At 40.9% G+C, this 23608-nt stretch overlaps 2 protein-coding genes across 3 annotated transcripts in view; one reads left to right on the top strand and one right to left on the bottom strand.

Annotated features, from left to right (window-relative positions):
* Positions 1-23608, top strand: part of LOC121680844 (myosin heavy chain, fast skeletal muscle-like) — a 145389-nt gene that overhangs the window by 69729 nt on the left and 52052 nt on the right. The window lies entirely within an intron of this gene.
* On the bottom strand, positions 10393-22637 carry LOC121680843 (myosin heavy chain, fast skeletal muscle-like). The gene is made up of 40 exons (XM_042060390.1): positions 22605-22637; positions 22462-22508; positions 20657-20872; positions 20406-20549; positions 20163-20319; positions 20033-20060; positions 19582-19702; positions 19401-19493; positions 18992-19055; positions 18809-18907; positions 18626-18729; positions 18406-18544; positions 17873-17991; positions 17564-17713; positions 17299-17469; positions 16909-17209; positions 16683-16756; positions 16510-16597; positions 16304-16421; positions 16082-16205; positions 15851-15987; positions 15492-15747; positions 15138-15380; positions 14876-15052; positions 14649-14794; positions 14453-14543; positions 13985-14374; positions 13634-13879; positions 13343-13539; positions 13048-13231; positions 12740-12905; positions 12463-12587; positions 12064-12372; positions 11738-11941; positions 11516-11641; positions 11263-11433; positions 11064-11168; positions 10885-10980; positions 10641-10772; positions 10393-10522 (listed from the first exon to the last, which is right to left on the bottom strand). Exons 3-40 carry the CDS (start codon positions 20858-20860, stop codon positions 10502-10504), a joined length of 5820 nt encoding a protein of 1939 aa, XP_041916324.1. The 5' UTR covers positions 20861-20872; positions 22462-22508; positions 22605-22637; the 3' UTR covers positions 10393-10501.

The following is a 23608-nucleotide window of genomic DNA, read 5'->3' as shown; positions in this document are numbered from 1 at the left end:
TCAGACTGCTGAGGTTCACATACAAGATAATTTATGTACCAGGGAAGGCTCTCATCACAGCAGACGCACTCTCCAGGGCCCCGGTGAGACGCCCACTTACCAAAGAAGAGGCACAGCTGGAAGGGGAGGTGCAGGTCTTTATCAATATGATACGCGAAAACTTACCTGCATCCCAGTCAAAACTTTAACAGATAGCTGAGCACCAACAGCGGGATTCTATCTGCAGCCAACTGATGTCAGAGGGTGGCCACAGCAAGAAGAGCTGCCCAGCAACTGAAACCCTATTGGGTTCACCACAGTGAGCTACACATGAATGGTGACCTTCTGATGAAAGGGCAATGGATTGTTATACCCAAGGGCGTAGGTTTGGTCCACTCAACTCTTTCACCAGCCACTATAAATACGGTATATCATGATTATAGTAACCTAAATGGTCCCGGTTATCGGCATTATGCGATACGATTAAAATGTGCTGAATTTTTCTCTAAACCTACCACCAATGTTGGACAGAACTCAAAATGCCTGTCCTTCATGCACAGTAGCAACAAAACTAAAAGTCAACAGAACAGCATTCATATGCCATAGTGTCATAAAAGTGGTGTGGCTCCTTTAAGACAATAATTTGACGTGAGTTCTGGGGCTGTCCAACTTGACCTAACTATACTGTGTACATAATCTGATTTCAATATGTACAGATATCTAGGCTATATTTAACATTTATTTTCTATTTGGTCTGTTATGAAATCATGCATGCTTAGCATTTTGTGAAAATAAATCATTAAGGCTACATTGACAAACTCTTAAAGGTGCCATGTGTAAGAATTGAGGTAAAAATATCCAAAAAATGAGCTACACGCATCAAAAGAATGGGAAGAAATAAGGGCGATGATGTCATTAAAAAAATGACAAGGTATAGTGCTGCAGAGATACAGTATCAACCTGAATTAGCATGCTAAATTACTAGCCACAGCCCGACAGGTGTCATAATACCAGTTTCGGCCATGGGAGGCGGTATGCGGGCAACATAACCGCCAGCCAAACTGCAATACACGTGTCTCGGTTGTTACTCTGGGGTAGACCAACTCACTTTCTGGAGGTATACTGCCCCATCTTTTATAGAATGTGGAGTATGAATTGATTTTTTGACAGACATTACACATGGCACCTTTAAGTTAACTCATTGAATGGCAAGCTGTTTTCGGGAGCTTTGTCCTAGAGTGCCAGCAATCTAGACCATTGTTGATGATTTTTGTACAGCCACAGCATATTCTGTGTTATAGCTATGAACACATACAATAGCTCGATTAAAAGGTGAGACTTTAAGCTCTCGGTGGGTGCAAACCGTGTATTTCTACACGCCTCTGTTCCTGAGAAATCCCAAGCTAAACAGTGGCTAGTTTTCATCAAAATCGCTGTTTTTTTTTTCTAGAAATGGAGATATAACGTCTTTCATGAAATATGAAGTGTTGCCTGTTACTTACTTGTGTAAACTTTCCGGGAAGTGATCAGCGAGACCTGGCGAGACTGCCACCTAGTGATAGACCCACGAAAATGGCCTGGTTTTGACCTGACGTGCATGCGTCACTGATTCGACCCAAAGCGGCAACCGAGTTATGATAAAATGTCCAGATAAAATGTCCAGATTGTGCGTTTTCATTAGTTTCACAATCGTCATATATTTCATTTCCATTCATCACAGAGTTCCCAAAATCACATATAAGGTGTGTTAGAGTGTCTAGTAACGTAATATTACGTTTTTGGCACTCAACGCATGGGAAGGAAAGGCACTCAATGAGTTAAGAAACTTCTAACTCCCTGTCTTAAACCAACGTGATATCAGCTTCAAACAAGCGGCAGCAGCCATGGTTGATTTTTTTTTTTTTTTTTTAAACCCCGGATTCTTCAACAGGGTGCGCTATCGTCATCGCGTAAAGCCCGCCTCAAGGAGCCCAAGAAGCCAGTTTTAGCTTCATAATTCTATGAATAATAGATTCATCCAGGACAATCTAGCCACGAGCAGGGATGCAAACGGCGCGCCTTTTGGCGGATGCCGCCTTTTTCACGGCTGTCTGGGGGACTTGTGGGAATCGTGCAGATCCGATGAGTTTTTCTTTGGGGGGGGGGGGGGGGGGGGGGTCTTTTTTGCAAGAAAGGTAAGGTTAACCATATTTGATATCTTCTAATCACATCATTTCTACCATTTGCATTGTGTAATGTTTAGGTTGTCCTAATGTGTCATTACAGTCTTTACAATAACTATGCCAGGTTGTGCTAGGTATACAGTTGGATTTGTTTTTAACCTTGTTTGTTGCGTCAGTCAGTTTAGTAGTATTCCGGACAGACTAGCAGTATTTTGTCTTGTAATATTTTAGTAGCAGCCTAACGTTATATCCAACTCTACCCCCTTTCCAATGTGTAGCCTAATGGTAACGTACTTGTGCTAGTTTTAGGCTAGCAGCTTGTTGACGTCTAGTAGCCTAATGCAGTCCCTCCAGGATTTCGCGATGTTGCGATCGCAACAATTAACGCAAATTCAGGAAATCCTCGTGAATTTTGGGCGACCTCGCAATTTTGTCCAAACACTGCAACTTTTCGCAAATTTGTCCAATCATCATGGTTTCCCGTGAAATTTCACCTACCACAACAGTCCCTCACGCAGAATGTGAGTCAGATGCCACACTCACTTCTGCAGACACCAGATTTGTTCACTCCTCTGCAGTTTTGATGACAATAAATAGAAGGCTAACGTTAATGACCTGCTTTACTTGCATCTATCAACCTGGTGTTGCTAACCTGCCTAGGCTATGAAAGTAAGTTAAAATATAGCTGCAAGCAGCAATGAGGGGGCCAAGCAGTGAGATCAGCAGGCCAGATTAACCATGTAAATCAATGCCGTTGCATCAGACATATAGCCTTAAGCAGTCACAGCAAGTTCCATGCCATACAACCCAAGATTGTCTGAGTTACAAGGTCAAGTTTCACATCAAAACATAACTGATTTTGTGGGGCTGAACCAGGGCTGAGTGTCGCCGTCCCCTCCCCCAGCCAGCCCACCGCCGCAACCGCCCCTGCCCATCCCACCCCGTCCCACCCTTGCACGCACACATTAGAATGAACTAGATGGAACTTGCTGTCATCAGTTTCACATCAAAAATAAAAGATTGACTGAGATATGATCACACTTGCTGTGATTTAAACACAGAGGTCAAAAATTGACGTCATAGGGTGTGTGGGGGTGTGAACTCGGCTTGGCCCAAGGATTCCAATGATACCTCATTTTGCCATTCGGGTCAACAGGTCAAAAGTTACGTCGGTGAACACAAGTCCAACTTTGGCCTGTTGGTGGCGCTAGAGCGCTTGAGGTGCCGGCATGAAACTTGGTGAAATGAATTATTGGACTGTCCCCAATTAGTGTGCCAAATTGTATAACTTTTTACCAGACGGTTCTATGGGCTGCCATTGACTTCCATTGCAAAATAATGCGCATCAGCAACTACTGGCCAAAATGCATTTTTGTCAATTACGGAGCCCCCTAGAGGTCAAATGTCACCAAATTTCTTGAGCGTCCTCCCGATGTGGTCTGAGGTACATGTACTAAGTTTGGTTTTGATACATGAAAGCGTTGCTGAGATATGAAATCACTTCCTGTTTGGCGGCTTCGCCGCAAATTTTGATTGGCTGGTAAAGGCCAAAGCTTCTGTCAATTGTTCCAGAAAGCAATGCACTCATCAGGCATGGTCTGAAGATGGTCTCTGCCAATTTTGGTGAGGAACAGATGAAATTTGTGACCTGCCAAAACTTTTTTGTGTTTTTGATTTAATCCAATATGGCGGCCGAATCAATTACGATGACATCACAAGTTGGCTTGGGTCGGCCTAAGGACCTTCAACAATAGTACCAGACACCACTAGTGGGTTTCAATTCTAAGCACAACTGCAGCTACAGGCCAAAAGGCATGTTTCTTAATTACAGCGCCCCCTAGAGGTCAAAGGTCACCAACTTTCTTGAGCGTCCCCCGGATTGGGTCCTGAGTCCATGGGATAAGATTGGGTATGATAGATCAATGGGTTGCTGAGATATGAGCTCACTTCCTGTTTGGCGGCTTCGCCGCAAATTTCGATTGGCGGTTACGCGCGAACGGTTTTAGTTCCGAAGACAAAAAGCAATGCATTAATGAGGCATGGTCTGTAGATGATATCTATGAAGTTTGGTGTCGATCGGACAAAATGTGTGACCTCTGATACGTTTTAAGTGATTTTGATGAAATCCAAAATGGCGGAAAATCCATCATGGCGGAAAATGACGTCATAGGGTGCGTTGAACTCGGCTTGGTCCAAGGATTCCAACGATACCTCGTTTTTCAAAATCGGATCAACAGGTCAAAAGTTACATGCGTGAACGCACGTCCAACTTTGGCCTGTTGGTGGCGCTAGAGCGCTTGAGGTGCCATCATGAAACTTGGTGACATTAATCATGGGACTGTCCCTAATCAGTGTGCCAAATTTCACAACTTTTCACCAGACGGTTCTATGGGCTGCCATTGACTTCCATGGCGGAAGAAGGTATAATAATAATAAGAAAAGCTAGAAACACAATGGGTGCCTTCGCAGCTTCGCTGCTTGGCCCCCAATAAGGCCTACTTGGTTTACTGACATTTGAGTAGGCTATAATATGCAACCCATTGGCAAACGGTTACACCTGGAGATGTCCTTTTAGCTCGTGTCATGTTTGCTAGCTTGTGGGCTCAGTTTGTGTAGTGCTAGCAAAATCATAGACATTAATAACATTGTAAGACATTTACCTCTTCTATGATCCAAGAATGATTTCATACGAGTTATTTTTTAACATTTATTTTAACTAATGACATAGAAAACATCCCGAATTCCATCCACATATGTAATGCACTAGGCAACGTTATTTCCAGTCATAGCCGAACACAGTGAGATGCAAGTGTTCCAATCCACTTAGAAATGTTATTAGGCTACGCTACTCTCACGTCCTTAAAGTGGTAGGCAGTCAATTAGACTTACACACCACCAATGTAATAACATTAAAGAAAAGTGTAGTCTAATAGTTTAAATCAATATGAAATTACCAGATGACTTAGTTGGCTATTAGTAATTATGCAAGTCACAGAATATGAAAAGATATGAACTTAATATGAATTATATGAATGTATTGAAACATATGACGCCATCTCTTTAGGGGGCTGTCTTTTTTGGACAGTTCTACGAAAGGTTATAGGCTACTGCTTTGTGAATTACCCCAGTAAAAATATTTACTCAAATAAAGTAGGCCTTACTATTTACCTTTACTTATCCTTTTTAATCAGGATCAAGCAGGATCAAGCATCAAGATCAGTGCAATTTTGGTCGTACTAACCTTAATTACCCTCAATTAAAAAATGATAAAAAAAAAATTAAAAAATCGCAACTATTTTTGCAATTTTCACTACCTCTCGCAATTTCTTCGCAACAAACAGCTAAAAACACCGCAACTTCCATCGCAATTTTTTAGAAAAGTTGTCGCGAAATCAGGAATTTTAGATCGCAACAATCACAAAAAATCCTCGCGAAATCCTGGAGGGACTGCTAATGAGCCGCTGGTCTAGGCTTTTTCACAAATGCAACCCGAAGTGACAAGTGACGAACTGACTTATTTTCAATGACACCTACCACATAAGGGCGAGAAACTGATGTGTGGGCTTATCCTAACAGACAGACCGCACTACTGTTGATACATTTTAACTGTACATTTTCGTGCAGAAGAACGTTATTTTGGGGTGCATTAAGAAAGGGGGCACAGTGAAGTGAACTACTGTGCACTCTGTTATGATACTGTCAGGTCTAGGGTAACACTATGGCTAATATATGCAACTTTTCATTTGCAGAATGAGAGAATTTGATGAGAGTGAGGCACTAACAGTTAAGAAAGTGGATGAGGGTTGTAAAACAAAGTGGAACTGGTCTTGGTTACAGGTTGAAACGGAGATTGAGGTCAAGACAGCCAAACACAAATTCAAAATGACTTTTTAAAAAGAAATGAAAAAAAGGGACATGCTAAATGTACTTTCTGCATTAAAGAGATTAATTATGCTAACAAGGGAGTGCATGCTCTGTTGAATCACTGCCAGAGTGCTATACACACAGAGAGAGTGGCTACCATCATATCTACCCAAAGTGTGGCCCATCTCCTCTGTCAAGACAAGCCAGCTACCAGCCAAAGTCAGGCAGACAGAATAAGGGAAGGAACTGGGACAGTGTATTTTCATATAAAGAACATGTTTGTGTGAAGAGGGTGAGCCCTGGATGGCAGAGGTGGTGGCAAAATGTAACTAGATGTACCGCATAGCGGTACAAAATATGACCGCCGCTCAGTCCTGTACATCCGTTCTGCGAAAATAAATCACACTTCAATTTGTCTCCATATTTTACTCCATCCCCCACTCTTGAAACTTTTGTGTATGCTTGTTTGGCATGCCTGAGTGTGTGTGTGCGGCTGCACAGAAAGTACCCTACTGGTGCTGAAAAGGTGAATAGATTGTAGAATAGCCAAAGAAGATGTAGAATTGTTATAAAACCTTTAAAATCTCTAAACAATCACAAGTAGGGCAGTTCATCACAGTTCATCCATTGCAACTGGATTGATGAAAGGTCACTTACACCTGTAGGCTACATTGTATTTGGGAAAAGCAAAAGGTATCAGCATAATGTTATTTATTTATTTATTTATTTATTTTTTATGTATTTTTAAACAAAAACATCTCTGTCAGTTCCATGCCGTTTTCAACAGCTATCAAAAACAAAGGTCATTTTTGGATGGATGGATTTTTTGTGAATGTTTCTTCTTCTTACATAAGATTTTAGTCATCTTTAGTTCATGTAATACTTTATTGTCAATGCACAAATTAAGTAACAGTAGTCTGAAACGTTATTGTTAATGCACAAATTAAGTAACAGTAGCCTAGTCTGAAACGAAATGCTGTTTTACATCTAACCAGTGGTGCAAATAACTGACATGTCCAAATGGGCCTTGATGAAATGCGTCGCTAGACTGTTCATACACATTTTAACGGGCCAAAGTTGAAGAGCTTTTGTCCGTTATTGTTAGTGCAAATATAGGCTGATTCATGTTCCCTTGCATTGTTTAACTGAGGTCCATGGCTAGTCTGGCTTTCATCAGACCAAGCTCAATCTTTTAAGAAATCAAAAAATAAATAGCGGGCAGATCAGGCTGGGTTCAGCCTAGTCCATAGGCACCCGATATTGTTTAATTTTCCGATTGAGATATACACGCTCTGGCTATTCTAAATGCAAAAATGCATCAGGGAGTTATGACAAAACGGTAACTAACAAACTAGATCCTAATAGAAAGCTGTTAGCTTCCCTAAGCTACAGGTAGGATTATAAGGTAGGCCTATTTACAACATAAATTGTCAATAGGCTATGCTGGCGACACAAATAAAATCTCCTTTGGAAACCAATGGCTTACGCCTTACAGTATCAAGCGGACTTAAACTGTCATATCGTGGCGAAAAGTTGTAATAACATTCACGCAGCTCCATGAGTCAAGGAAAGCGCGAATGAAGTAGCCACTTCTAAATGGGACCCACTACACAGTAGCTTAAGGTGTTTTGCTAAAGCAGCCATAATGAAATAAAGGTGTCATTGTTTGGATACTTCACACACACGTGCTTTTTAATTTCACAGACTACAACTACCAAGCTGTAATCAAAGCACATCGATTCCCCTCTCACACCCTGCACGCACTTAAAACAAAATAAACAGGCGTCTCAGTCTCACGCATGTATAGGCAAAACTGTATCAGACCGGTGTAACGTTGGTAAATCTTCCATTGCACAGAATGATTTTGTAGCACGTGCAATAAATGACAGTCGAAAGATACAAACAGTGCTGCTATACATTTGCTTGGTATAACCGCATTAATAGTTTTCTACAAATGCAATAAATCAAATGCCTCCATCACTCAACCAACGCTAACGGTAACATTACCTAGGTCCTTATTGATATTACAAGATTAACGTACCTGCAGTAAAAACCAAGCATGTCCGATAAACATCCTCAGATTTATTTCGGCTTCAAGAAGAAATGGGAATTACACTTCATGTGAACATCGTCCTATCCTTATTAGATGTTCGCTGCGGTAAATTACAGTCCTTGTATGAAGCGTCCATTGTTTTTTCCAACCCACTTTTAACTTCCAACAAAATTACGTCTCACTGCAACGATGCGCCATCTAGTGGACAAACGACTACTTCTCGCCAATACTGAAAATGCAGCCATGATGATGATGATGAATATTTATTTTGGCTTTCTTTTAATCCTACTGATTTTCATTTTTTACCGGGGGGGGGGGCAAATCACAAATGAGTGATTATGAGCCAGGTTGATGTGGGCCCTTGAGACCAACATACCATAAAAGATTCACAGAGAACTGTGTCTGCCCTACCCTCCTTTCGGGGGGTCCAGTCCAGCGGGGGGGCTGCAGATGAAAACGAAAAATGACGGTTCCATGCTATCCATGTGGGGGTACATGCCCACCAAGTTTTGTGTACCCCGGTCTTTCAGTGTCCCGGGAATCCTTGTTGGTGTACGTCACTAAATGTACACATAAATTATTTTATTGTAAGGCCCCCCATGAACGAAAGTACACAAAACTTGGCATGCATTCAGAGGGTGTCATAATGATCCTACACTTTTAATGTTGTGCAGTTTTGACCTTGTCAGCCAGAGATATTGAGATGAAAACACCTAATTTTTTGCTTTTTAATTTTTAACTAGGTGGCGCTATACATGAAATAAGTGGTAATGGGATGGGTTGACATGCCCCCTTAAGGCCAACATACAAAAAAAAGGTGCACCTCCTAGGCCCTACGGTTCTCGAGATATTCACAGAAAACTGTCTCCGGCCACCTACAGGCCAGTTGGTGTATAGTAACATAAATTAATTTATTGTGTGGCCCCCCATGAACGGAATTCCACAAAACTTGGCGTGCATACAGAGGGTGTCATAATGATCCTACACTTCCAATTTCGTGCAGTTTTGACTATGTTAGGTCACAGATACCTTCAATTACACCACCTCATTTTTACTTTTTTGTATTTAACTAGGTGGCGCTATACATGAAATGAGTGGTTATGGAATGGGTTGACATGGCCCCTTGAGATCAACATACAAAAAAAAAATGGTCCTCCTAAACCCTACGGTTTTCGAGATATTCACAGAAAACTGTGTCTGCCCTAACCTCCTTTCGGGGGGTCCAATTCAGCGGGGGGGCTACAGATCAAAACGAAAAACGATGGTTCCATGCTATCCATGTGGGGTTACATGTCCACCAAGTTTCGTGTACCCCGGTCTTTCAGTGTCCCGGGAATCATTGACGGAAATTTGGGCATGCGAAAAAGAAAAAAGAAATGGTCCTCCTAAACCCTACGGTTTTCGAGATATTCACAGAAAACTGTGTCTGCCCTACCCTCCTTTCGGGGGGTCCAATTCAGCGGGGGGGCTACAGATCAAAACGAAAAACGATGGTTCCATGCTATCCATGTGGGGTTACATGTCCACCAAGTTTCGTGTACCCCGGTCTTTCAGTGTCCCCATGTCCACCAAGTTTCGTGTACCCCGGTCTTTCAGTGTCCCGGGAATCATTGACGGAAATTTGGGCATGCGAAAAAGAAAAAAAAAAAAAAAAAAAAATCTGACTAAACCTATATGACCGCCGCTTCGCTGCGCGGCGGTCATAATTATATAATATTTCCTGCGGGGGCATGGGCTTCGATAATCTCACTCCTTTTTGACCATACCTCTGTTTGCATCCCTGCACGAGACACAAGAAAGGAAAAAGGGAATCCTTTTCATTAAATTGACTGAATTCTTGGGTTGGTCGTATTTGTTATGTTTACCACTGTTCTGCATCAACAAGGCAGAATGGAGAAAACTCAATGAGATGGCAAACAATACAATAGGAGTTATTAGGAAATATTTTAGAGCTGCATATTGTTAATGAAATGGGATACATTTAAATCCCACAGTATATAATGCAGTACCTACTCTTTTTAAATGTTTTAAGATGAAAATCCCCCACCTCCCCCAGAAAAGTACAGAAATATGATTTCAAAATTGGACATGATTAAGCCTTCTCTGCTGCAGAGACTGTTTCACTATTGAAGACTTGTATGTATTTTCTGTTGCAGTGTTATATTTTTGATGAGGCAAAGTTGATGTGATGACATGGACAGTCTGTTGAATGATTGTGTATGTGTATGTATAGGGAATGTACTGTATGTATAAATATGTATAAATGTCATTTATATAAAATATATAAATGACCTTCAAAGCTAAAGGAGCCATTCAAAAAGACAAAACAAAATATTCAGATACGCAAATATTTTATTAGGTAGGTTGCATTGTTACAGAATAGTCACATTAACCAGAATTATTCATCCAGATGAAAATGACATGGAACATAGAATCAGAGGGTTTACTCAGCAGCCTCTTTGCCCTTTAAAAACAATAAAAAAAAAAAAAGTTCACTAGACATCAAATAAAGATAAATGACTTTAGGATTTGTAATATTTATTTAAAAAATATTGATAAATAAATGGGAAACATTATCATACCTTGCCACCATCACGGCTCTTGGCCCTCAGCTTGTTGACCTGAGACTCAGCAATGTCAGCACGCTCCTCAGCCTCCTCCAGCTCATGCTGCACCTTCCTGAACTTGGACAGGTGGGTGTTGGCCTGCTCCTCCTGTTTGATATCAAATTGTAGTGCAATGAATGCAGAGAAACATAACAGCCAATCTACCATGTACCATGAGGAGCAAACATTTTCCTGTTTAGCCAAAACCAAAATGACTCACAGCTTCCTCAGACTGTCTCTTGTAGGCCTTGACCTTCAGCTGCAGCTTGTCAACCAGATCCTGGAGTCTGCTGATGTTCTTCTTGTCCTCCTCAGTCTGAAGAGAAAAAGTGTATCAAGTATCAAGAATACTCTTTGATTTGATATACATTTCTATATGAAGTGGAGAAATGTCTGTACCTGGTAGGTGAGCTCCTTCACCCTCCTCTCGTATTTTCGGACCCCCTTGACTGCATCAACACCACGTCTCTGTTCAGCCTCGACCTCACCCTCCAGCTCACGAACCTTAACATGGGAAATGTTTCAATTTCAGCCACTGACCTTTATGTAGCTATCATGAGCTAAACACATGTTTTCAGTGTCATATTTTGCTGCCTACCCTGGATTCCAGTTTCTGGAGTTGTTTCTTTCCACCCTTCATGGCCAGATTCTCAGCCTCATCCAGGCGGTGCTGCAGATCCTTCACAGTGACCTCCAGGTTCTTCTTCATCCTCTCCAGATGAGAACTGGTGTCCTGCTCTTTCTTCAGCTCCTCTGCCATCATGGCAGCCTAGATGATAAAATTGTGTATTTTAAATAGATGTATAGGTACTTCTGAATATAATGCTCCGGTTCTGAAGAAAAAAACATACATCAGTGATAGCTTTCTTGGCCTTGTCCTCAGCATTTCTAGCCTCCTGGACGATGTCATCAACCTCACTCTGGACCTGAACCAGGTCAGCCTCAAGCTTCTTCTTGGTGTTAATCAGACTTGTGTTCTAATTTGGAGAAACAGACAACCTCAGATGCAATTTTTAATGCTGGAACAGTTTGTTTAAAACATCAATTTGTGACAACTTGTGTTATTTTTTTACCTGGGAGTGCAAGAGGCCAACACGCTCACTGGCATCAACAAGCTCCTGTTCAGCCACTTTGCGGCCTCTCTCTGTCTGCTCCAGGGCAGCCCTGAGCTCCTCAATCTCAGCCACCATCAGGCCGTTCCTGCGCTCCACCATGGCAGCCTGCTCCTGCATGTCTTCCTGTCCTCGAACAGCATCATCAAGGTGCAACTGGGCATCCTGGAGGTTTTAAAAAGTATGTACACTACCTCAATATGTGAAGCCTTGTTGCCATAATGTTTGGTGGCCAAATAAGAAAATACATGTAAAGTAATAAGTTACAAGGTTCTGTTATGGCTGACCTTGAGCTGACCCTGAATGGTCCTTAGGTGTTTCTGGGACTCAGCAGCCTGGCGGTTAGCATGGCTCAGCTGAACCTCCATCTCATTGAGGTCTCCCTCCATTTTCTTCTTGATTCTCAGGGCATCATTCCTGCTCCTGACCTCAGCATCCAAAGTGCTCTGCATGGAGTCAATCACCCTCTGGCTATTCCTCTTGATCTGCTCCATCTCTTCATCCTTCTCTGCAAGTTTCCTGTCAACCTCACCCTTGACCTGGTTCAGCTCAAGCTGGACACGAAGAATCTTGGACTCCTCATGCTCAAGAGTTCCCTAAATGAGAAAATGAAGGATTTAAAATTATTAGTTTTTTTACTTTCTGAAAAGTCACTTGTTTTTAATAATGCCAGCCTGGATTTCTACCTCAGCCTCTTCAAGCGCAGTCTGAATCTCAGCCTTCTCAGTCTCAACTGTCTTCTTGGCCTTCTCCAGCTCATGAATGCTCTTTCCAGTCTCACCCAGCTGCTCAGTCAGGTCCGAGATCTCCTCTGCAGAAATACATTTAGAAGACTTAATTTAACACAAAGTCAATCCCTCTCAATATGCCATTGTTTTTTTTGTTTTAATACCAGAACATATATATCTTAGTTTCTCTTGACATGGTTTGATTGGGAAGTATTTCATGATCATCTTGACTTACGTTGGAGGTTCTTGTTTTCCCTCTTCAGAGTTTCCAACTGGTCAAGAGCCTCCTCATAGGAGTTCTTCATCTTGAACAGCTCAGTGCTGAGAGAACGGGCCTCTTTCTGGGCACCCTCCAGCTCAGCCTGACCCTCCTCGTACTTCTGCTTCCACTCTGCCAGAACCTTTGAAAAGTAGTTTGTATCTTTGATCATTCACATCAAATACACTGTTACCAACATCTCATTGTACATGTACAAATATTTCTCTGAGATTATTTTGTTTTACCTAAATGTCCATATCTAAACAATGCTTTGGAGGTATTACCTTGTCAAAGTTCCTCTGCTTCTTGTCAAGATTGGCAGCCAGAGCGTTGGCTCTTTCTACATCAATCATGAGGTCCTCAACCTCACCCTGGAGTCTCTGTTTGGTCTTGTCCAGAGAGGCACACTTGGAGTTGATAGCCTCGATTTGCTCCTCAGCCTCCTGCAGACGCTGGGCAAGTTTTTTCCTGATAAAGCAATATATTTACATCAGATTACTTCATAGTTACCTTGGTTGTAGTACACAATATAATAATTCACATTGGCATTCTTTGTTTCTGTGCATCTTTGGTACATACTTGGACTCCTCAAGTTCTTCAGTGCGCTGGATGGCATCAGTTTCATACTTGGTCCTCCACTGTGCAACCTCGCTGTTGGCCTTGGACATGCCACGCTGCAGTTCAGCTTTAGCCTCCTGCTCTTCCTCAAACTGCTCCCTCAGGAGGTCACAGTCATGGCGTGCAGACTGAACAGCATGGGCCAGGGCATTCTTGGCCTGTTTGTTACCAAGTAAGGATGTTTATAAAACCTTTCACATGAAGTGATCCACATACTACAATTGTTTTTATTTCATGCTCAGGTATCAGTACCTTGACTTCCTCTTCATTCAGTCTCTTCAGCTCCTCAATTTGCTGAGTGAAGGCTTGCTTGCTCCTGGTCAGCTGAGATACAAGAGCCTCTTTCTCTTCCACTTGGCGGCCAAGCTCTCCATTTTCAGTCTGAAGTCTTGCTTTCTGAGCACTGAGGTCATTGTTCTGGCGAGCACTCTCATCGCTCTTGGCCTTGACTTCACCCAGTTGGTCCTCAAGGGTGCGGCACATCTTCTCCAGGTTGGACTGTTAGTGAACAATAATAATGAGATCAAATTGTAGTCAGAGATTATGGAAAGATGAATGATAATAGATAAGCTAACCTTTGCCGCTTGCATACATATCATTTACCTTAGCCTTAGCAACAGCCTCCATATTGCTGGAGAGGTCGTCAATCTCCATCTTGAATTCACTCTTCTCCTTCTCAAGCTTTTGCTTGATACGCTGGAGGTTGTCGATCTGCTCTCCCAGCTCAGCCACACTGTCTGCCTGCTTCTTGCGGAGAGCTGCAGCAGTGGCTTCATGCTGCAGGGTGGACTCCTCAAGGTCACGACGCAGCTTCTGGAACTCAGCCTCACGCTTCTTGTTCATCTCAATTTGAGCAGCAGTGGCACCACCAGCCTCCTCAAGCCTCTCACTGATCTCCTCAAGTTCCCTGGAGAGATCAGCTCTCTGCTTCTCAACCTTGGCACGAGCGGCACGCTCAGCCTCAATCTCTTCCTCCAGTTCCTCAATGCGGGCCTGATGGTTTTTGTAAAGGATAAGTGAGATTTAAAAAGATCAGACAAATTATAAAAGTAGTATTTATGTAAAACAAACCTGAAGCTCCTTGATCTTCTTCTGAAGCTGAGCACCCAAGGATTGTTCATCCTCAATCTTGCTAAGAAGTTGGCTTGTTTCAAAGTCCTTCCTGTGTAAAGTGAAATAATTGTCAATGGCTAGTTACAGAAAAGGGTTGAGTGCTATTATGAGTAAAAGTTTGCATATAGTGTTGCTAATTGGAATTCTTCATTACTTCTTCAGCTTCTCCTCAGACTGCTGCTTGTCATTCTCCAGATCCATGATGTTCTCCTGGGACAACTTCAGGTCTCCCTCAAGCTTTCTCTTAGTTCTCTCAAGATCCATACGGAGCTTCTTTTCTTGCTCCAGGGAACCTTCAAGCTGCAGATTGAGTAACATTAAGTATTTAAGTGGCACAATGATGTCCATACATTTCTTTTAACTCTCAGGTTGTAAACTCACATCATCCACTTGTTGTTCAAGCTTAGTCTTGGCCTTAGTCAGAGTGTTGACTTTGTCTTCCTCTGCCTGAAGATCATCAAGAGTCTGCTGGTGTGCCTCTTGGAGTGCTTTCTTCTCCTTTGTCAGCTTACCAATGGACTCATCCTGAGCGGCCATCTCCTCTGTCAGGTTCTTGACCTGCACATAGAAAGTTTTATATCAATATCTATTGAACTTTATAAAGACTTCATATACAGTATTCTGTTTTTTTAAGAATGCAAACCTTGTTCTCAGTGGCATGTTTCTCCTTCTCCACTTTGGCCAAGGTGAGCTCCAGATCATCAATGTCCTTCTTGAGCTCAGAGCACTCATCCTCCAATTTCCTCTTCTTGGCAGTCAGCTCAGCATTGATTTCCTCTTCATCCTCCAATCTCTCGGTTGTCTCTTTGAGTTTGGCCTCAAGCTGGATCTTACTTTTGATGAGACCCTCACACCTCTCCTCAGCATCATTGAGACCCTCATTTCCCTATTGTAAATATAAGATGGAAGCATGACATCTGATTTGTATTGAAAACACAATGCTGAAACTGGGTAGTGGTATGATTGTGAATATTGAAATGGTACAATATACACTTACAGATGCCACTTGCAGCGCCAGGTCATTTCTCTCTTGCACCAGAGACACCATCTTCTCCTCAAGCTCCTTCTTCCTGGCCTCTACCTTGGCATGGACTTCTTTGAGTTTTCCATGCTCCTCCTTCAGGTTGGCCAATTCCTTTTCAGTTTCGGCACTCTGCAGCAGAGGCTTGATCTTGTAGTAAACCTTCATCCATGGCCAGGTCTTGACACTCATGAATGACCGTATATTGTACTGGATGGTGAAGATTGCTTCTCTGTAAAAGGTAAATGGTTTGAAAACACCTGGGTCAGTTGTGATGCTATATTTCATGTCAGATGATTTTTTAACATGATTACACCAAATACATCATACATTACCTCCTTTCCATCATCTTGACAAACTCCTTCCTCATCAGGTATGCACGGCAGAGAGCCTGAGTCATTGTGACCAGGTTAGCCAGTTTCTCATCTCGCATCTCCTCAAGGTCACCCAGCAGACCAGCTTTGAAGAACACCTGAGGGATGAATGAAAATATAAGCATCTATTTGACACAGAAAAGTTAGTTTACTCATGAGACATAGACAATAGATTGCATGAAACCTATCTACCTTTGTGTGTCCAAACATGTATTGCGTGTGATCAACATCAATCGATCCCAATAGCTTCTCAGAAGCCTTCTTGTTATCAATGAAGTGGCCGTCAGGGATGACACTGGCATTCAGCACTTTGTATCTGGATAGAATAAATAAATGTCCATATAGAGCATTACTTTTCCGTCTATACAGGGCAGTATTAAATATGTGTAATACTTTGTTGGCTTTCTACTCTACCTCTGCTTGAAGTCAGCATAGAGGATTCTGCTTGGGAAACCCTTTCTGCAGATTCTGATACCCTCCAGCACACCATTGCACCTGAGCTGGTGGATGACCAGGAAGTTCTGCATATAACCTGTGAAATACATGTCATGAGATCTTCTATTCTCAATGTAACACATGAATAATACACACATCTTTATTGACTACCAAATGCCCTTTACCTGGTTTCTTAATTTCATTTGGAATCAGACAACGCACAAAGTGGGGATGGGTGCTCCTCAAGTTGGTCATCAGTTTGCCCAAGTTCTCCTGTTGAGATAAGAAAGCTATTAAAACATCCCCTCACCTTTCTTTAGGATGATTGATGTGTTTGTTATTGGTTTAATATACATACCCTGAACTGTGATGACACAGTTTGCATGGAGCCACCCTTCTTCTTACCACCCTTCTTAGCGCCACCAGCAGGCTCTGTTGAAATACAAACAGGTGAAAAAATTGACAGTTGAGTAACATGCACAGAAAGTTTATAGAATGGATATAGAGCTCAATAGTCCTGGAAGTAAGAATTCAATACACTGTTGAGCCCTATTCCTGTATTGGCTTATGTAGATTTTTGTTACCTTCAACAACAGGTGGGTACAGGACAGGCAGGAGTTTAACTCCCGACTTCTGGTACAGCTGTATAACAGAATCGTTCAGTGGATCCTTGTTCTTGTCCAGCCACCCAGAAACATTGTAGTCCACAGTGCCGGCATAGTGCACCAGGGAGAAGTGGGCCTCAGCCTTGCCTTTAGCAGGCTTGGGCTTCTCAAAGGCCTTATTTTTGCCAAGATGCTGGTCATACAGCTTGTTCTTGAAAGTGGTGTCAGAGGCCTTGGGGAACATGCACTCCTCTTCAAGAATGGCAAAGATTCCCATAGGCTGTTGGAAAAATGAGCTTAGTTTTAAAAGTGAATATTATAAAACAATACAAATCTAGCACCAGGCTCATTTGACTGATTAAAACTGACCTTCTCAATGAGCTCAATGCAAGCGGCTAAGTCCATGCCGAAGTCAATGAAATCCCATACAATGCCATCTTTCTTGTACTCCTCTTGCTCCAGAACGAACATGGTGTGGTTGAAGAACTGTTGCAGTTTCTCATTGGTGAAGTTGATGCACAGCTGTTCCATGCTGTTGTACTGTGATTGAAAAATAGTTTGTAATATGAATTCCCCCTACTGAAATTATTCTACATTGTGGTGTGAGTGAAAAATGGTGTTAACTTATGCTTACATCAAAAATCTCAAAGCCAGCAATATCCAGCACACCGATATAGAACTGCCTTGGCTGTTTAGTGTCCAGCATCTGGTTTATACGGATGACCATCCACAAGAACATCCTCTCATAGATGGACTTGGACAAGGCCGACACTGCGTTATTGACCTGAAACAGAATATTCAAGCAGTGGTCATCCTATGCTCAGAGATCAAAAAGTAAAATGCTTATAGATAAAAGCAGGTCAGTTTACTACTAGTAATTCCGTCCAAATATTTCCAAATGGTTTGCGATCTTAAGTGAACTTTTTAGTGACTAAAATAATACCTGTGGCACAGTCTGACCCTTGGTGACATACTCATTTCCGACTTTCACTCTTGGGTAGCACAAAGCCTTCAGCATGTCAGCGGAGTTCAGGCCCAAGAGGTATGCGACTTTGTCAGCACCTTAACAAAGTGCAACAGTGAAGCATTTTGGTGGTTTGAAATTTATAGCAACCAATTTCATACTCCACACTCTAAACAAATTTGGGACAAGTTTGTCCACCTCAATCTCCTCCCTAAATCAAAACATTTGTTGAGATAGTGTTAGGTTAAAGGCTATATGTCTCACATAAAAACAGAAAGGTATCTGAGTGACCATTGATTTGTAAATGTTTGTCTTTAAATGAAGATAGATAATTTCTTAATCCAGAGGGAAATTTAGAATATGAATATACATGAATATTCCAGATAGACATGTGTTTACTAGATATCAGTCATACAGTATTTAACTTTAATTTCACATAATAAAATTACCTCAATAGAGTACCTTGTAGTTATTATTAGAACTGACTGATTCAGTATAATGTTGTAACCTACTCTCAGTGCCATCAGGCTCAGCCTGCTCCTCGCGCTGCTTCTGTTTGAACGACATGTTGCCATGATGGAGCACAGCACCAGTCAGCTTGTAAATGGTGACTTTCTCCTCTCCAGTGAAACCCAAGATGTCAATGGCATCCTAGAATGGTGAATTATTTGATTATTTTAAAGCTATCTTCAAGAAATTGAAGAGGGAAAAACACATTATTGGAAGGCTTACATCTGTGGCATCCAACTCCTCTTTGTCATTAATGCTCGCCACAGTGATCTGACCCTGACTGCACATTGGGAAGTCATAGGGGTTGGATGTGATGAGGGACATTTCTGTTGGGATTAAAAAATTAGTTTACAAATTCAGAATTACATGTATTGATTGAACGTTTGGTAAAATTATTAACCTTACCTATAATTTCAGGCTTGTGGTTGGTCATCATCTGGAAGAAGATGTGGTAGCCTCTCTCATCAGGAAGCTGGAATGTCACTCTAGACTTCTCCAGCAGGTCTTTTTATGCAGGGAAGGATGTATTTTCATTTGATACATTGAAGGCAATAAAAGAACATTTCTACTGGGAACAATTATACTTACAAGTCTCAATATCAGCACTAGCCAGTTTTCCAGTTGTGGCAAAGTGAATTCTGATGAATTTTCCCTGTTTGAGATAACATTTTGACATAAATGTATTCATTTAGCTCATACCTTTAACCAAAGCAGGTTACAAATTAGGGAAATATTCACGTATGCAATAAATATTCAAATATTCAGTAATAGATCTAAGAGTAACAATAAATATTGCCTTTACTAACACAAAAAGCAAAAGATGATAGTGTAGAGGTTTAGACATTGGAGGATGTTTTTCGAAATACACAGGCCTACTAATAGATATAAAACAAAGTGCATGATAAATTTGATTTTAAAGAAAAACCCTAAGAAGTCAATTCTATCTAAAAACAAACAAAAAAAACATGTAAGAGATTAGATGAGAAACTAAACTTACAAAACGTGAAGAGTTGTCATTCCTCACAGTCTTGGCATTACCATAAGCCTCCAGCAGTGGGTTGGCAGCAATAATCTGGTCTTCAAGAGAGCCCTGCAAGTCAATAGATACATTGTTATTGAACTTAATGTCTGTGTTGCTATGTGATAATTAGCCTATAAATATGTAAGGGGTCCTCTACCTTAATTTTTCCACTGCTGCCGGCTGATGCCTCTGACTTCTTCCCACTAGACACTGCAATTGTTGCAAAGTACTGGATGACACGTTTGGTGTTTACAGTCTTGCCAGCACCAGATTCTCCGCTGTATTAAACAGAAGATATTGCAATTTTCTATATCATATTTACAAGTCAAGTCAATTTTATTTATATAGCGCATTTCATATGCAGAGGTCATTCAATGTGCTTTACATACAGTAAACAAAAGCAAACAGTAATAACAAATAAAAGCATGGAAGGGCAATAGTCAAAGAATAGTTTAAAAGGTAAAGATCATAATAAAAAAAGAAAAACATAAAACACAGAAGGTAAAATCATTTAAAAAGAAATAATAATTAATAAGAATACAGAAGATAATGTAAAGGTTTAGCCTTTTAATAATGTAAAAAGTTTTAAGGGATGCATGGACACTTACGTAATCAGGACAGACTGATTCTCTCTGTCTGTGAGGCAAAACACAAATTGACATGAATGGTTCATTTTACATAAATGAGTCAAATATTATAATGTCTTATTCAGTGATTGATTTAAAACTGAAAGCATACCTTGGAGCATGAACTGAAATGCGTTGTCAGAGACAGAGAAGATGTGGGGTGGGGCCTCCACACGCTTCTTGCCTCTGTAGGCATCCACCACTTCTTGATCGTATACTGGGAGCCACTTGTAGGGGTTCACAGTGACACAGAAAAGTCCAGAGTAGGTCTAGAATGAAGAAATAAAGAAGATTGTTTTTTCAGCTTTTCAAATGAATTTTATTTTCTTAATTTGTTTAAAAGTGTAATACTTACATAGATCATCCATGCTGCATAACGCTCTTTGAGGTTATACAGGACAGAGGCTTCATTGAGGTGGGTCATCATGGCCATGTCCTCAATTTTGTCGTATTTGGGAGGATTTAAGGGGAAGATTTCGTCTTCCTTCACTGTCTTTTCCTAAAACCAATGTAGAAAACAGCTTTAACAAAGAGATGTATTCAATAAACCTTCTGTGAAAGTGTAATTTTAAATTCAGAACAATTTCAACACCCTTGCTAAAGTACCTCCTTGGTTTCAAGCGTTTCAACAACAACTTTGCCGCCTTCCTTCTTTTTAATTGTACCCTTGACGTACAAGTCCTCTTTATCAACCACAAAGCAAGCAGTTTTTGCATCAAAGGGCCTGGTTTGGGCTTCAAGTCTCTCCCTCTCAGGCTTACGAAGGTAGATGGCAGCTGCGCCATACGCAGCCATATCACCGTCCGCCATGGTTGCTGGTTACTGCATTAATCATAAACATGAACAGCAGACAGTTTTCAACATACAATGGTTTTCATAATCAGACATGCACAGACACGGTACTGTAAATAAAGTTATTGACAGTCATTAGTGGACAAAACATGTACAGTTCATCAGCTCATAAGTTTACATACCCTGTACATACATGCTAATGTTGACTAAAAAGAGGAATGAAAAATAATCTTTTGGAAATTCTTTGTGAATGAATAATGTATCGAATATAAATAAATGTTCTTCTTTAAAATACAATTTAAAATATGTTAAATTCCCAGGCAGATGTTTTATTTCTAAAGGCCAGTTATTTCATGGATCCAGGATACTATGCATCCTGATAAAGTTCCCTTGGCCTTTGGAATTAAATTAGCCCCTCATCATCGCATACCCTTCACCATACCTAGAGATTGGCATGGTTTTATTTCAGTTAGCCTATTAGCTGGTTTGATTTGCACTGAGAGATGATCTTATGGAAAGTACCCCATGCCAATCGTGAAATATGGTGAAGGGTATGTGATGATGTGGGGCTATTTTAATTGTGAAGGCCTTAAAGTCATAAATAGTGACATTAGGTAATTAATGGTGTAGGCAGAGGTTAAATTTGGCCGGGGCTGTCAGATAAGTGGTCGGGTCTCCTGGTCTGCGCAGCAGATCTACTGCGCTGCAGTTGCAGCAGATCTAGGCAGTCTTGTATTTATATAGCATAGGCCATCACGAGTAATGCTACCTTACTCATTTACTCCTTTCCCATTGAATATCTATGTTGTTTTATAACACAACAATTGAAATAATTCTGCCTAAAACAACTAGTTCAAATACTTTTTCAGTAGCCTTTTTCTGTTGCAATTTGACGCATTGGATGGCTATCTCGCCTCAGGTTATTGGTGTGTTGGTTGTGTTTTTCTTTCTTATTAATAACCTGATGAAATTTAGACATATCGTTAAAAAACAGAAGAGCTCCGTTAAGATCTCCAACATTCTCGTTATTTTAGCCTAACAATTCTAAATGCACCTTGCGCAATGGGCCGCGGGCGTACCAGGAGGTTCTAATCAAATCAGACCAGGTAGGCTCAATTCCACTCTCTCTATGAAGCTGCACAATGAAGTTTAAACATGACAGTCTTATTATCCTATTGAAGACTAAATGTTTGATCAATTTACTTTAGACCTTACAGTTGTTCAAAGCATCAGGCTTGCCTGGTGTCCCTTTAATGTGATCTTATCTGTTCTTATAAAATACCCCAGAGAGAAAGTAAAATGAGAATACATCCAAAGGTAGGCCTACATTCAAAAATGTATGCCACACCAGCAGACTGCAGCTGCCAGATCAATCCATGACCCTTTGGGTCTGAGCATCCCTCCCCACACACACACACACACATAGGCATATTGGATACAAACTGCATAGACTGAATATCTCTATACAAATAAGACTTTAAAAGGAGGTACACCTGTTGTAGCAATAATAATCAGTAAATGCCATCTAAAAGATTTACTTCACTAGAATGCAAGTAGCTTGTTTTAATCGTTTAGCTGTTCAGATAAATCAGATGTACTGTAAATCAGATGTGCCTTACCTTTTCCTCCCAAAAGAAGATGAAATTTCCACAGTTGTTATGAGTATCTAAAAATGATGAAAACATATAAAGACAAGTATTTTAGTAGTGTAGTAATCTTAAGTGTAGTTTCCACCTCTTTTCTGTGTCTGTGAAAGACTTACTGTGCACTGGAACCCCCCTGCAGTCCTCCCAAACTCCCAGCAGGTCCTTATATTGGCTGCATTCTGTCAACTAAGCAGAGCTCTAATAAGGCAAGGTGTGTTTGGATCTATTTAAAGTTTTTGCGGCTCACTTTGTGAAATGACTTTGTGTGTATTTTAACCAATTTATATATGGGATATATTAGGATTTTTAAAAGTTGGAAAAAAAATGGAAAGATAAGTCAATAGAAGTGGCACATTGAGCAATGTTACAACAACAACATAGTATAGAACTATACTTTGATAGTAGTGATACAAATGCAATTGTTATCATATATCCTAATTAAAGAGTAATGCCTGCCCCATAAGTCTGTTAATCTATATGCATTTGTACTTTTATGGCTGAGGGCTCGTCAATTTGTGTGGTAACTGAGTTTTCAGTGGTTTGTAAATATCAGTTTACTAAAGGTTGTTTCCCTTAGATTTGTGGGCTTCCTGAAATGGCATGTAATTAATATGTCCTTCAGATATGAATGTTCTGTATTCTATGCCCACCACACAGGTATTCATATATGTAGCATGTGTCACAAGAGGCACTGATAGAACAAGTAAATATTAGGGCAGCATTTCAAAAGTGAAGTGCACCGCAGTTATGATGTTTTATGGTGTTCATTGACAAAGTTGTTGTAAGCTCTCTAGATGCCTGGACACACTGCATTACCAAAAGTATAAAATAGACATAACAGTAAAGAAATCAAAGCTTAAATGTAGGTATCACAAGTCATAAGAAGCAATACTTTCTTATGTACTTTTTTAACCTTGTGACACTATAAATACAAATTGTGACACTATACAATATATTAATTGGGCCCCTCAGTCATATACCATGGGTTATGTTATTGTCAGACACCAAACAGGACGAGGACCACAATTGCGTCACGTTCAAAAGTTTATTTAAGGGTTGGGGGTTTCAGGGGTTCCGGGGGGGTACAGGAGTTCCAAGAGTCTGCGTGTGTGTGTTCCCC

This window comes from Alosa sapidissima, chromosome 13 (assembly GCF_018492685.1).
Source record: "Alosa sapidissima isolate fAloSap1 chromosome 13, fAloSap1.pri, whole genome shotgun sequence".
Classification (NCBI taxonomy): domain Eukaryota; kingdom Metazoa; phylum Chordata; class Actinopteri; order Clupeiformes; family Clupeidae; genus Alosa; species Alosa sapidissima.
This window is presented reverse-complemented; position numbering and strand designations above follow the sequence as displayed.